General features: G+C 36.7%; 1 protein-coding gene across 1 annotated transcript; it reads right to left on the reverse strand.

Moving 5' to 3' along the window:
- Positions 1 to 12,512: 12,512 nt before the first annotated feature.
- LOC149827594 (protein FAR1-RELATED SEQUENCE 5-like) lies at positions 12,513 to 15,485 on the reverse strand. The gene is made up of 2 exons (XM_090018538.1): positions 15,391 to 15,485; positions 12,513 to 14,432 (listed from the first exon to the last, which is right to left on the reverse strand). Exon 2 carries the CDS (start codon positions 14,427 to 14,429, stop codon positions 12,513 to 12,515), a length of 1,917 nt encoding a protein of 638 aa, XP_089874664.1. The 5' UTR covers positions 14,430 to 14,432; positions 15,391 to 15,485.
- Positions 15,486 to 16,215: the final 730 nt, after the last annotated feature.

The raw sequence follows: 16,215 nt of genomic DNA on the forward strand, positions 1-16,215 counted from the left end.
CATTATTTGCTTCACGGTTCTCACCCTTCTTATGATGATTTGCATGCCTTCGGATGCATTTGTTATGTCCATGTGGATCATTCTTTACGTAACAAGTTTCAGGACAGAGCAGTTCAGTGCAGATTTCTGGGATATGCCGATGGGTATAAAGGATATAGATGTTATGACCCTATTTTGGGTAAGATTAAGGTGTCTAGAAATGTTGTTTTTGATGATGACCATTTCAGCACTTGTGATACTTCTCAGGTATATGAGCAAACTACTTATGATCCATGGCTTTGTGATACTTTGCTATATGACTCTATCAGAGATCCTGTTGTTGATGAACCAATTCAGTTTGAAGCAGACAACTCCATCATCCAGGATGCACCTTCACGGTTTTCAGGTTTGGTTTATGCCCGTCGAGGAGCCCCTCCAACTCCATCTCACGAGGCTCCCCCTCTTCGACGATCCACACGTGAAAGGCATCCTATCCATCGTTGGGTTAGTTACAACAATTTTTCTCTTGACTTTCAGTTGTTTCTAACCAATGTGGCCAAAGAGAAAGAGCCGTCTACTTTCCATCAGGCAGCCCATTCTCGAGCTTGGGTTGAAGCTATGAACGAAGAAATGGCAGCACTTCATGAATGTCATACATGGGATATTGTTCCTCGACCTGTTGATAGAAATGTTGTTGGTTCCAAATGGGTTTACAAGATCAAGCGTAAACCAGATGGTAGCATTGAAAGATATAAAGCTCGCCTTGTTGCACGCGGATTCACACAACAATATGGGCAAGATTATGAGGAAACTTTTAGCCCTGTTGTCAAAATTGACACCATTCGTGTGATCCTCACTTTGGCACCTTCAGCATGGTTGGTCTCTTAGCCAGTTGGATGTCAAGAATGCGTTCCTACATGGGGACTTGAAGGAAGAGGTGTATATGGAGCAACCTCCTGGATATAGTGAACATGATGCGGCTACATGGGTTTGTAAATTGAGAAGGTCTCTTTATGGTTTAAAGCAGGCATCTCAGTCTTGGTTTGAGAGTTTCTCCATGGAAATTCAGCAGCATGGCTTTTCTAAGAGTGTACTTGATCATTCTTTATTTATGTATAAGAATGATCATGTTACTACTTGGGTTCTTATATATGTTGATGACATCATTATCACTGGGAGTGATGATGCACATATTGCCTTGGTCAAGTCCTTACTCATGGCCAAATTTAAGATGAAGGACTTAGGCCCATTGCGATACTTCTTGGGAGTTGAAGTCGATAGGCAAGATGATCGACTCACTCTAAGTCAACACAAGTATACTCTTGACATTCTTCACACCACTGGTATGATTAATTGTAAACCTCTCAGCACCCCATCTGTCTTAAATCATAAGTTTAGTGCAAAAGAAGGCCAATTATATCATGATCCCACTTTATATCGCCGCATTGTTGGTATGTTGCAATATCTTACATTTACAAGAACTGACATTGCTTATGCTGTAAATCAAGCATCTCAGTTTATGCATGCTCCCACTGATTGTCATATGGAATGTATTAAGCGTATTCTCAGATATCTGAAAGGGACTATTGGAGATGGATTGCTCTATCACAAAGATGAAAGCTTCACTACAGGACACCGTTTACTTACATATTGTGATGCAGATTGGGGTGGGGACCCTGATGAGCGTAGGTCGGTTTCAGGATATTGTGTTTTCATTGGCCCAAATATTGTCACTTGGAGTAGTAAGAAACAAAAGGCCATTGCTAAATCCAGCACTGAGGCAGAGTACAGGGCAATGGCAGCAGGGACAGCTGATGTCACTTGGGTACGGCATCTTCTTCAAGAGTTGAATGAACCCATCTCTTCCTCTCTGCTTTTATGTGATAATCAAAGTGCCATTAATATTTCTTTTAACCCTATTCATCATTGTCGCACGAAGCACATTGAGATTGATCAGCATTTTGTTAGACAAAAGATTGAAACAGAAGAAATTGAGGCTTCGTATGTCAGATCAGAAGACCAAGTGGCAGACATCTTCACCAAAGGATTGGTTAGTCATCAATTTTGGTTACTTAAGGGCAAGTTGAGCATGATTGAAGATCATCCTCAACTTGAGGGAGGCTGTTAAATATGTATATGTAAATGGATCTCGGGTCCAACTTGTGACCCGAGATCCACCTCGGGATTCATGCCAGGCGCTACTTGGCGGTGGCATACTGTAATTTACTTATATTTCATGTCTTGTATTGTACCACTTGTACAACATATAAATATCAATGGAAAGGGAGAAGACCCTATTGCCGCCCAACATTTTCTCTCTCTTCCCTCTTACCTCTCTCTCTATCTCTTGCTACGATAGTAAGGTGACTCCCACATCTGATTTCTAACATTCCCCAATCAGCTTTTCAGACTGGCGATCCTGTACCTAACAACCATGAGAAGAAAAGAAAATATTACATCCATAGTCAGAAATTTGAGACAGATAAAAGATTTAAATTTAATTTTGGAACATATCTAATTTCTGGGATAAAAAATTTCTTTGTTTTATAAATCTTTTCGAAATTTCATATTCCTTCTATTTCAAGAAAAGTTCCATCGGCTGTAAAAACCTTTGATACACTTGTTTTATTTTTAACACATTCGGATAGACTTTGATTATTTGGGGTCATGTGAAAACATGCACAGGAGTCAAGGAGCCAAAAATTTTACCTGGATCGGAAAAAGATGAGGTTGCAGCGCCGGTTGAGGTTTCAGATGAAGAAGAGGCACCTTTGATGAGAGGTTGAAGAATCTTCATTAGTTGTGCCATTGAAACTAGTGCATCCTGATCTTTGGACTCCGATCCAGCAATTGCAGTTTTTTTCTCTCTTAGCTCCTTGAGTTTGGAACATTGTGGCCTGTAGTGTCCTGACTCATGACAATGATGACAAATAACCCTCTTCTTATCATAGTCACTATTCTGTCGGTTAAAGTGAAGAGGTCTATAAGATCGAACATGATTCCCTGGTCTAGACACAGCTAGAACAAAATCATCTTCAACTTTAGAAGAGCCTTTCCGGAGACGGTTCTCTTCCATTGTTAATTCTTCAATAGTTTCAACAATAAAAGATATTTTTCCCCGGTGAAGGAGGGCCGATTTAGTGGTTTTAAATTCCGACCTTAATCCTGGTAAAAATGTTCAGCAACGAGTTGTTTCTAACGAAGCTCGATGTCTTCGGCACAATGCCACTTTGGTTCTAAAAGGAAAAGTTCTTCTCAAAGTTCGGACAACCCATTGTAATATTCATGAATAGTTTTGTCTCCTTGGGTCATCATTCAAACTTTTTCTTGGAGGTTGCATACCTGTGCAAATATCTTTAAGGGAATACATATGGGATCACTTGAAATTCTACTTTCTTGTTCATTAAGTGAGTTATGTTCACCAACATCACCATCATTTTCCTCGTCATGATTTGATGATACATCATCATCACTAGATATATCATCATTGCTAGACAATAAGTCAAAAAGGAAGGAATAATCAAAATTTTCTTGTTGAGAAACATTTTTTTCAAAGTCACTTTCATTTTCTAAAAAAGTTACATTTCTAGAGACATATAACTTATCATCTCGAAGATAATAACAACGAAACCCTTTCTGAGTTTCAGAATATCCAAGAAAGGCGCAAGGGATTGCTTTGGGAGAGAGTTTGTCATTCTTATCCGTAAGTATAAAACACTTACACCCAAAAACACGTAACCTACTATAATCAGGTTCAATCTTATATAAAATCTCAAAAGGGGATATTTTTCCTAATATTCTAGATGGTAACCGATTTATCAGATAAACAGAAGCAAGAGCTGCTTCTGCCCAAAAGTTTTTAGGAATGTTTTGAGAAATAAGAAGGGTCCTAGTGGTCTCAATGATGTGCCTATGTTTTCTTTCGGCCAACCCATTCTGTTAAGGAGTTTTAAGACAAGACCTTTGGTAGACAATTTCATGATCCTCAAGATATACTTTAAATTGATTGGAGAGATATTCCCCTCTAGAATCACTTCTAAATATCTTTATATTACTGTTGAATTGATTTTTGATCATGGAATGAAAGGTTTTAAAACACGAAAAAACTTCATGTTTGAACTTAAGGAAATAAATCCACGAATATCTGGAAAAATCATCCACAAAATGACATAATAAGAAAAGCCTCCTTTTGAAGCAACAGGTGCGGGTCCCCAAACATCCGAATGAACAATTTCAAAAGTTTTAAAAGAGAACATAATTCTTTGATCAAAAGGTAAACTTTGCATCTTTCCGAGAATACAATCATTACAAGAAAGAGAACTTTTACATAGGTCTTTTGCAAAATGTAAATAAGACAACTTGGTGATACTAGGATGTCCAAGTCTCTTGTGCCATACATTTATATCTTTGTTTTGGGCCACATTACAAAAAGATTTTGGAACTTGAAGAGATTCCATATAGTATAAGTCTCATTTTCTAAAGCCTTCCCCAATCAATTTCCTAGGCCAGCGATCCTGTATTAAACATTTATCACAAGAGAATTTAATATCGCAACCATGGTCCGAGAGTTGAGAAACAAAGAGAAGGTTTAAGTTTAGTTTAGGTATAAATCTAATTTTTGGAATAAAAAAATCTTGAGTTTCAAAATTACCTATTCCTTTAATTTCAAGGGAGGTTCTATCCGCAGTGGAAACAAAAGAGGGAGAAACATTTTTTGAGTAATCGGAAAGTGAAAACATGTTTGGGGACATATGAAAAGATGCATCGGAGTCCAAAAGCCAAGAGACTTTACCTGGAAAAGATGAAGTAGACACGGCGGCACCGGAGGTAGCTCCTTTGAGGAGAGGTTGAAGGGCTTTCACTATTTGATTTAAAGAGAGTGACCCACTTGATGATGCCTCCTCCTTTTGTGGTACACCGGTGGTAGCCATAGCGAGAAGCTTTTTCCATTTAGGACATATGGGTTTGATATGTCCGGGTTCTTTACAAAAATGACAAATAATTTTGCTATAATCCCTTTTTCCTCTTTGGCCACCAGTCTCACCTTGATTTTGGGGTTTAAAATGAGGGGGATGATAGGTTTTAACATTGTTCCCGGGTCTTGATACGGCATTGACCTCATTGCTTTCTTCATGATTACAAGGAACCACAAGAACACTTGATCCTTGTTTACATAAACTCATACGAGTCTCCTCTCCACTTAATTTGGTGAGTACATCTTCAAGAGAGGGAGGAGTAAATGAGGATAGGAGAGAAGACCTTATTTGCTCAAATTCGGGCCTTAGCCCATTCAAAAAATTGAAGAATCGATCTTCTTCAAGTTGTTTGTGGCGGAGTTCAATTGCCTCTCCACTCCATTTTGGTTCAAGCATGGCAAACTCATCCCAAATTGAGGAAAGATCGGCAAAATATTCCCTAATAGTCATTTCACCTTGAGTGAGAGAGAGAGCCTTCTTTTGAAGATAATACTTGTGAGATAGATCCCTCGATGTATACATTTTTTTAAGATAATGCCAAGCTTCCGATGCTTTTTTGAACTTAATAATGTTGGCATTAATCTTAGTCTCAACGGATGAAAAGAACCAAGAAAGGATCTTGAAAGTCTTCATTTCCCATTCATCGTGCTTCTTAGAATACTCTTCAAAAGCTTTAACCCTCTCTTCTCCTTCAAGAATCTTGATTTCACTTCCGTTTACCACCGTTATCTTGGGTTCCGGTTCCGGAATTGTACCTTGCACATAACCCCATAGCCCCTTTCCTTTTATGTGAGCCTCCATGTTTCCGACCCAAATATGATAGTTGGATCCATTTAATTTGAAGCCAATAGTAAAGCGAGACTCCTTTTCGCCCATTATGAAGTAAAGAGAAAGGGAGAAATAGCGTACCAAAACCAAATATCAAATGCAAGTTTGAGCAAGATCCTTCTAAAATATTTGAGAAGCAAGATCCACCACTCCAACTTCCAAAGATCCGAAGGCACGCTTTTCGAGGCACTTGAAAAGAAGAGAATCCCACAATCCTCTATCACCAACCAAGCTTTGATACCATGTGAAATTGTCTATGAAAAGGCAATATGCATACAAGCATAAATACTTTATAAAAGAAGTGTACGAAGACACTCTCACAACACTTGAACAAAATACGCAAAAACGTAAAAATAATAAACATGCAATAATGCATGTGTTTTCATAAAAAAGAGCAAATGCTTGAGACTCTCAAGCTTAGGAAATATAAGGGGGAACACCCCTATTTATACAAGAACCAAGAGGTGCAAAAGGGGGGCTCCAAAGGAGTCGTTGGAGAGCCCCCAACGGTCACATTTGTGACCGTTGGGCCCCCCCCCAACGACTCTATTGGGGGACCCCCAATGCACCTTTAATAAAAAAGTAAAATAAAAAAATAAAAAGAATTACAAAAGGAAAATAAAAAAGAAAAGTACAACATATTCCAAATGGAATATGCGCAAGATTACAATAATACCCTTTTTGGGTAAGAAATTAAAAAGGTATATAAATATATATTTTTATATATATAGAGATACATATACATATAATATATTATATGTATATGTATCTCTAAATATATAAATATATATATATATATATATATTTATATTTACAACAAGGATTTTCGGAGATACATTTTAACAATACTTGCCAGAAATGACACATGGTGCCTCCGTGATATGTAGGATGGGTCTCCTTGGTGATGCTCATGCAAAGAAGTATGCGGAAATACAAAACAAGAGCCTCAATGCCTTACAAGATCAGGAACACAAAGTGCACGTACACAAGTTCCCTATGGGACAATACAAAAGCCAACAATGGCTATAACAAAATATAAAAAATATTTTCTTGATCAACTGCTTAAGCAAAAGCATTAGAACAAACGGGGACCAAAGGGCTCTATTTATAAATTACAAGAGAAAGAGGAGGGGCTCTCAATACAGTCGTTGGGACTTGTGAGCCCTCCAAGACTCTTTGGTCATTTTGACTATAGAGCCCCTTAACAGAAAACAAAAAGACAAAATAAAATACAAAAAATAAAGTGCAGAAAAGCTGTCCCTAGAGGACAGCACCTATTACAAAAAATATAATATTAAAAACAATAATATTTATACATGATATTCATCACATACATAATGAAAATCCATCTCAATGTGCTTTGTTCGCTCATGAAATGAGTGGTTGCTTGCGATGTAGATTGCACACTTATTATCGCAACACATCTTTGAAGGTTTTGAGACAACTCCCATATTTCTAAGAAGGTTCCTTAGCCATACAAGCTCCATTGTTGTCGTAGCCATAATACGATACTCAACTTAAGTTGAGGATAATGATATTTTTTGTTACTTCTTGCATCTCAAAGAAATTAGAGTCTCCTAAAAGGACACAAAAACTAGTAGTTGAGACTATGAGAAAACCTTTGCGCCTATAGCTAGGATGACCATTGTTAGGACTCTCATAGTTGTTGCCTCTATTAAAAAATGACCTATATATCAATTGGGTGTAAAAAAATGCATTTCTTAATGGATAATTAAATGAAGAAGTTTATATGGATCCTCCGTCGGGATTTGATATAGAAAAAGGTAAATTACTTGAACTTAAAAAGGCTTTATATGGTCTTTGAAACATACTACTAAGGCTTGGTACGATAAATTTAGTGATCTCATAACTCATTTGGGTTTTCATTCTTGCTATACTGACATTACTCTTTTTGGTAAGAGTGTAGGTTTTAGTGTTGTTATTCTTCTACTATACGTAGATGACATGATAATAACTGAAAATGACAAACAGAGAGTTAATTATATTAAAAATGTTCTAAAAAATTTGATGTCTTATCTAGGGTTTTTAAGATATTTTTTAGATATTGAAGTTTCTTACTCTTCTCAAGGATACATTCTTTCTCAGATGAAGCTTGTTGCAGACATTTATGCTAAATCTGGTATTTTAAATGATAAGAGAGTAGAGACCCCTAAAGTGATCAATGCAAAATTAAGACTTGAATGAAACTCTTTTTGAAGATCTCATACCTTACAGTCGTGAGAATAGCCTTTGGCTACTACCTTGCTTTATATCTTTCAAGAGTTCTGTCACTTTTGGTTTTTAAACTTAAAACCCCATCTACAAACTGACTTTCTTTCCTAAAGGTAATGTAACTATTTCTCAAGTTTTGGCTTTCTTAAAGACATATAACTTTGTTTATAGATTCAACCCAGTGAAAAATATTTTTAGCTTTATTGTAATGTGATGGCTCATAATAAGAGTGCAATGCCATCAAACATGCTCTATAGTTAGGAGATAATGTATCATGTGATACAAACCTACTTGGTGGAATAGGTATACAAGTGGATCTTCTAAGAGGAATTTCTTCTATAAAAGGTTTATGTGAGTATTTTTCTAAAGCACTTGAAAGATTTGGTTGTTCACACCGAGAACACACTTGTATATATTTAGCAGAGTTATCAATAACGTCTTCGCTACTTGATCTCAACATTCACATCATTAGAGCATTCATGGTTATCATCCATGGCTTTATTATTATTCAAGGATTCATAATAAACATACTCATCTTCTCTTGGAGAGAGATCAAATAAAAACATATAGTCTACTTCATCTTTTCTATCATCTTTATTAAATCCATTTTCATTTTTTAAGAATTCACATTCTTAGAGACATAAAGTTTGTTATTTTTGAAATCAAAACATCTATATCCATTCTTATTTTTCCCATATCCAATGAATACGCATTCAATGGCTTTTGGGGATAACTTGTCTCTTTTGTGTAAAAGCACAAAACATTTGCAACAAAAAATCCAAAGATGTTTGATATCAAGTGTTATTTCAAATAGTTTCTCATATAGAGAAACATTTTTCAAAGAGAATGATGGTATTCCATTTGTCAAATAAATTGAAGTTAGAACAGCCACGACCTAACAACTTTTGTGAATATTTTTTGAGATAAGTAGGGTTTTAGCGATTTCCATAATATGTCTATGTTTTCTTTTCACTAGCTCATTTTGTTGAGGCGTTCTTGGGCAAAATTTTTTATGACAAATTTTATTTTGTTTTATATAATTTTAAAAATAATTTGATTGGTATTCTCCACCCGAATCCGATCTAATTATAAAAAAGTTGCTTTAAAATTGATTTTTAATTTTCATGTGAAATTCTTTAAAGAAAGAAAAAACCTCTGATTTAAGATTAAAGAAGTAAACCCATACATATCTAGTAAAGTCATTAATAAAAGTAACATAATATGAGTAACCACCTTTAGATGTGACCGAAGAAGGGCCCCATAAATTCAAATGCACTAACTCAAAAGGTCTCTTAGAAATAAAAGTTCTTTTGAGAAATGAAATAGATTTCAACAAAAAAAATGTTTAAATTTAATTTAGGAACTCTTGCTTTAGGAACAAGAATTTTTTTAAAATCTTTAGAGTCCAATGTTCCAATACTTTTTATTTTTAAAGCGATTTCATGAGCAGTAGAAACACAAGATAATTTTGAATTGTTGCATATGTGGCATAAGGCATCCTCATGTGGGGTCATATAAAAAGAAGCACCCGACTCAAGAATCCAAGAATACATACTCGGGAAGGAAGAAAAGACAATGATGACACCCAATGTAGAAGACGATGTCTTGAGAATTTGTTGAAGTGCCATGGTTATTTGACTAAGTTAACAGATGATATCTTTAAGATCACCTCCACTTTTCCCTTTTGCTCCCTTCTTGAAAGTAGATTCTTCAACGAAAGCTACCTTGTACTTGAAACTTCTATTAAACTTAATGCAAGTAGGTTTGATGTGTCTCGACTCATTACAATAGTGACAAATAACTTTTCAACCACCAGTATAGTTATTATTTCTACTATAGTTATTTTGCCTTCCAAAGTTTGAAGGCTTGTAGGTTTTCACATGATTGTCAGGCTTAGACACCACCAACACTTCGTCTTCACCCTTAATTATACCAAGACAAATTTCTTCTTGCCATATTTTGGCAACCACATCTTCTCGGGAAAGTGGTGTAGATCGATGTAGAAGAAAAGATCTAGCTTATTTGTATTCAGGGCAAAGACCATATAAAAATTGAAAAAATGTTCTCTTTCTATTTGTTGATACCTAAGTACCACATCTTCGATGACAACCCACTTAGGTCCAAAAGTGCCAACTCATCCCATAAAGGAGACAAGACACTAAAAAAATCTCGGAGACTAATGTCCCCTTGCTTGGTAGTTCTAATATTTTCTTGCAAAAAGTATTGCTTTGCAAGATCTTTTTGGGTATACATACCCTTAAAAAGAACCAAACCTCATTGACTTTACGAAATTTTGCAATGTTGGCATATATTTTAATGTCAAGATTATTCATAAACCATGCAAGAATTTTTGCATGGTTACTCTCTAACTCTTCTACCTTGTTTTGATGGTCAATAATTGCTTTGGCACGGTCATCACCTTCAAGAGCTTTTTCAAGACCTCCTTTACGCTTGATAAGCTTTAATTGTGGTTCGGGAGCAATCCCCATCACATAGCCCCAAAGCTTTTTTTCCTTGAGGTTATTTTCCATGGCAGCGGTCTACATCATATAGTTGGAGCCACTTAACTTGAAGGAGAGGTCGATTTTGGCATCTTTCTCCATAATAAAGATGAGAAAAGAGAGAGATAAAATAATAGATAAATAAAGGAGAAGGGTGGCAAGCACACATCCACCACAAGCTTGAAGGAGCACCTGATCCCTTGATCACCACGAACAACTTGCTTCAAGGTCCTTTGGCACATTACCATGTAAGGAAGTATGCAAAAATACAAAACAAGAGCCTCTAAGGGCTTACAAGATCATGAAGACAAAGTGCACATTCACAAGTCCACTATGGGACTACAAAAGCCAACAATGGTTATAACAAAACATAAAAAAATATAACTTTATTCATCAAATGCTCAAGCATATGCATTAAAACAAATGGAGACCAAAGGGCCCTATTTATAGATTACAAGAGAAAGAGGAGGAGCTCCCAAGTCGTTGGGAGCCAATATGACCGTTGGAGCTATTGACTCTATGGTTATTTTGACCATAGAGCCACTTCACAAAAAACAAAAAGACAAAATAAAATAGAAAAAATAAAGTGCAAAAAATCTGTCCCTAGAGAACAACACCTATTACAAATGGAAAAGACCAAAATGGCCCTGACCTATTATAAAAAATATACATGTTCAAAACAATAATATATATACATGAATGCACATGTACATATATTTAACAGCTCATATTGACAAAAGTGCACCAACACAACAAAAGTTTGACTAAAAGGAACATAGATTTAAACCAGCATGCACCTTTCTTAACACATGCACAAATTTGGACATGTTTTATAAGTTTATGAAAGAAATCAACAAAAAATGGATGAGACTAGTCACTTAACTGTTGTATCAAAAATTTGGCTTTTAACCTACTAGTTAATGTATGGATTAAATATTAGGATTGGTCCAAACCACAATTGCCAGTCGAGGAAGCGGGAGCAGGAAGTGATTTGGGAAGCAAAAGCGAGAAGCGAGGGACGAAGCGAACCCGGAATCGTCTTGAAAGCGAGAAGGGAAGTAAACCAAAAATGACCTAGGAAGTGAAGAGAAAATAAAGAGGAAAGCGACCTAGGATTCAAGTGGGAAGCGAATAGGAATCAATTTTTCCCGATATTGGACAAAAAATTTTTGTTAAAGGCTCCAAGTCTAAAAATAAGGAAAAAAAATTCACTTCCTGATATTGGGAAGCAAGTGAAAAGCGAGCGGGAAGTGATCGGGAGAAGTGAGTGGGAAGTGAATTCCCACTTAAAAGTGTTGCTTCCCACGCGCTTCCTCGAGTGCTTCCAAACAAAAGTTCAAATTTCCATCCCATAAGATGGTTGAATTCTACATGGCAATTGGTGGAAATATAAAGACTAAGAACATCTTCACCTAAAGATTTTATATTTGTCACATATACCTGTACTTCACATTTTCTACAAGAATAAACAATAAAAATCAAAACAAAAAAGAAAAAACTGAACAATTAATTTTCATTGTCACATGCATACCTTAATTTCTGGTAGGGACAATATTCATCTTCTGGAATGTAAATCATACAATAGCATTGAATGTGTTGTTTTTTCCTGAGAAAAAAACCCATACTATCATCAACAAGATGAAAAAAAAAATTTAACATCAAACACCTAAATATCATATAATGCACACACACGCACACACACCTCAAAGGTGCTCGAGGTGGGGCTATGCAGACCAAAAGATGCCACATCCACCCTTGAATCGTTTTCCTTCCTGTCTCAAGCAAGATTTGATTTTATGATATCCTCAATTGCAACAATCCTTCATTTTTATACCATTATCTTTGATGTTGCCCACGATGATCATACATGCATTTGAGAATTATCATATATAACATCTATCATGTTGCATGATAGATGAAAAGCAAAAGGAACAAAAATTTCATAACTTGATGCTTTTATTGGAATTTGAGTGCAAAAAAATTAATGTATCTTACATTAATCCCTTTTCAATATGCCCTCCACTCCTTCCATAATCATCACGGATTGACCCTCCAAATACTTGGATGCTTCTTCACTTTCCGAAGCCCTTGCTGCGATCTTAATCAAAGTTTGACTTATAAGGTTATACCGCGTTGCCATAATTGACTTTACAATGCCATTAGTTTGTGCCAAAATATGAGATCTTATCACCCCACTTTTAGCATCTTTTGTCCACCTTTTCAAGATGTAGTGTTGTGGGATTTGTTTAATTTTCATATGATCAAGTACTTTCAAAGCATGGCAACACAAAATACCAATGAACTCAAACTTTTTGCAACTACAAGAAACCATGCAATTGGATGAGTCAAAGGTAACAATATGTCTTTTAACATTTTGTATAAACGCCACTTCATACTTAGATGTAGACCCATCTTCACTCAAATGATCAACATCACAATCCAAAACCATCATTGCCTCCTTTCTAACAATTTCAAAAACATTAGGAGTGTATGCTTTTGCAGCTTCTCTTAACAAATGTGTATATAGCATACTTGGTTCATTGGCCTTACTATCTTCATCAAGTTCAGCAAATCTTTGATCCTCCACTATCCTCTCATAATGCTCCAGAAAACGTAACAAATCTAATTGAGAATTCAAGTACCTTTTCAAAACGCTAATAAAGCTTTCACTTCTTTGAGTAGTTATTATATCAGCACAAAAATTATCTCGCCCATAAGCTAAGGCCCATTTTTCTCTTTCCTTAAGCAAGTTTGCTAACCATTCATTGTGGACAAGATCATGTTTTTCCAACATGTTTTGCCATGCCAATAAGAAACCATCTTCATCATCATGATCAAACACACAATTGCCAAAGTCATTCTTAAAATCATCCTTGCTATTGAATGTATTTGATGCCTTTTGGAAGATGTGCCATAGACAAAATCGGTGGTATGTATTAGGCCACACATTAACCAATGCATTTGCAATTACTTGATCTTGATCTGTCAATATTACTTTCGGGAGTTTTCCTTTCATAGCCTTCTCAAAGGTTCGAAACAACCACTCGAATGATTCAATGGTTTGATCATACAATAATGTTGCTCCAAATATAACACTTTGTTTGTGATGATTTACACCAACAAATAACCCAAAGGGTCTACCAGAACTATTGGCATTCAATGTTGTATCAAAACAAACAACATCCCCGAAGCAATCATAATCCATATTCGACCTTGCATCTGCCCAAAAGATATTTGTTATCAAATCATCTTGATCAAGTTGTATTGCACTAAAAAATGATGGGTCATTGATTGATCTCTCTTCTAGATATTGCATCACAGCTCCCGTGTCTCCACACTTTGGAGAAATTTCACGCCTTTTGGTTAGGTAGATCTTATAATCCACGGGAAAAGTAGTCAAATTCTTCTGAGCATCAAATTGCTTTTCTTTTGTAGACTTCGATTTTCTTTTTGAAGTTCCTGTCAAATCTGGTGTAGTGCCAACTTGTGCTCTTTTTCGATGTGACCTTAACATGTGAACCTCATTAGGACCAACAACTTGATGGTTGTGTACAGGCTCAAATTGAGACACATATAACCTGCCATTGGTACCTCTCTTTATAACCATTCGAGCAAGACAGCCACATCTCGCATCCGATCTCACTCTAGTAGTACCACCTTTCTTCATGGCATAACCTTCCTTGTAACATACAAACGTCTTACGTATTAGCTCACCCATGCAACTCTTATCCCATGAATTAATTCTAACACTAAACCCTTGTTTATAGGCATACAAGTTATAAAACTCAAATGCTTGAACTTCATTGTCAAACTCCATGCCAATCTTTGGGACCAAATTGCTACCCTCTGGAACATCCGTGCGATGATGACGCTCACCACTTCCATTAACACCTTCTCTAGAATTATCAGCCATCTCCTACAAGCAATATAGAAAAAAGAAAAAAGTTAGAAACTGTGTAAGCAGCACAACTATGAAAAGAAAAAGAAGAGAATATTACTACAGTTGACAAATCACAATTCAAAACATAAATACTTTATCTAATATACAACAATGACTGTGTGTGTATGTACATTATGCGTGCATTTTGTGCACATATCACATAAAAAAGTATGTTAGTGTCTGCATGCATGTAGTAGGTGAAATTTAAAATGTACATTATGAAGCATGATTGCAAGTGAACCTCTTAAGATAATCGAAAAAACAATTATAAGTGAAGTCAAACCAAACATCCCAAAAAGATGGCCTAGAAAGCAACTCAAAGAGCGATACATGAGCATTAACAAAATGATGACGCATAACAATCAAAACAGCAGTTCAAGAAATAGTCACACCAACTTAGCCCATGTAGGTAATGGTTCAAACAAGGCAGATGTTTTCAATTGGTTAGGCTTACTTGCACTGCATTTGCAGCAGCAGGAAGTAGATGTGAGGAAGAATGCCAAAAGCACAGCGCATCCGAAAACTCTTTGCATATTTTGACTCTCTCTCTCTCTCTCTAGAACATAATTGGATGTTTACCGGAAAACATCTTAATTGATAGTGCCAACCAAATGAGAGGGCACAATCATTAAAGGCGGCCATTGTGGGTGGCCTTGTTTCAGCAAATTGGAGGCAATAAAGCATGTATTCTTGGGGATAATGTTCGATATGAGAACACGAGACGCAGACACACGACCATAAACACAAAGATCATAAAGATCCAGAAGAGCAAGCCAAACAAACGCATGCAAAAGAAGCAAAATGCACAACAAAAACCTTAAAAAATCCTATAATAGTCCACCAAATCAACATCATACTGATGAAAAATGTTTGCCATTCGAGCTCCCTTCATGAAAAACCGTCAGGATACAGAATCAAAAGCGGAGCAACATACCGGTGTTCTCCGGAAACCCTTCACTCCCGCCGGAACCCTAGACTTGCCGGAGATGCGTTCGCCGGAGAGAGAGAGAGAGGTTTTCTTCTTTGCTTCTGGTTGGTCTTTCGAAAATGGACTTCAAAGCGAAGATAAAATCAGAACGAATACTCGATTTTGGGGCAACGGCGCGTGAAGGTTTTCTATCTCATCGTGATAGACCAATCACATCAGGACGCGTGTACTGCTACTGACGGGAACAAGGACCCACTAACACGCGTCCCACGTGATCGACCTATGACCGACTCTATGAAATCGAAACGATTGTTTAAAGAGACTTGACCCGAATCCAAATCATGAAAGTTTTTTTTCCGGGTGGGATGTAGGTTGGGCCTACGCCACAAAGACACGTGAGTGACGTAGGTTCGACTCGCAAGTTCATTTTTTTTTTTGAAAAATAGGATACGAGGACACAAAAAAAAATTTTTAATCATTGAAAACTATTTAGTTATACATTGCCGGTCCCAAGCCCGGATAAAGGAGGAGGGTTGCGGTAGGCCTGTGACAACCAGCATAAAAACTTAGTCATACCCTATGAATATGAACCAATATGAGAATTTCGTTAGGACGTTCCCTACTGAGCGACGTGCTGTACTCTATAGGCCCGGAGGCAGTGATAAATGGGCAAGGGTTGCTAGGTCGTCGCCCAGAAGCGACGCGTCACACCGGTGCCCGAGTGTGGTGTCAAATAGGCAAGGGTTCCCTCACTTTGTTGGATGGGTGGGGGTAAAGAAGTTAGTCCAAGACCATAAAATTAGGTTAGTCACTTGGAACATAGGGTCTTTA

Source organism: Nuphar pumila, chromosome 10 (assembly GCF_984573655.1).
Source record: "Nuphar pumila chromosome 10, dmNupPumi1.hap1.1, whole genome shotgun sequence".
NCBI lineage: Eukaryota > Viridiplantae > Streptophyta > Magnoliopsida > Nymphaeales > Nymphaeaceae > Nuphar > Nuphar pumila.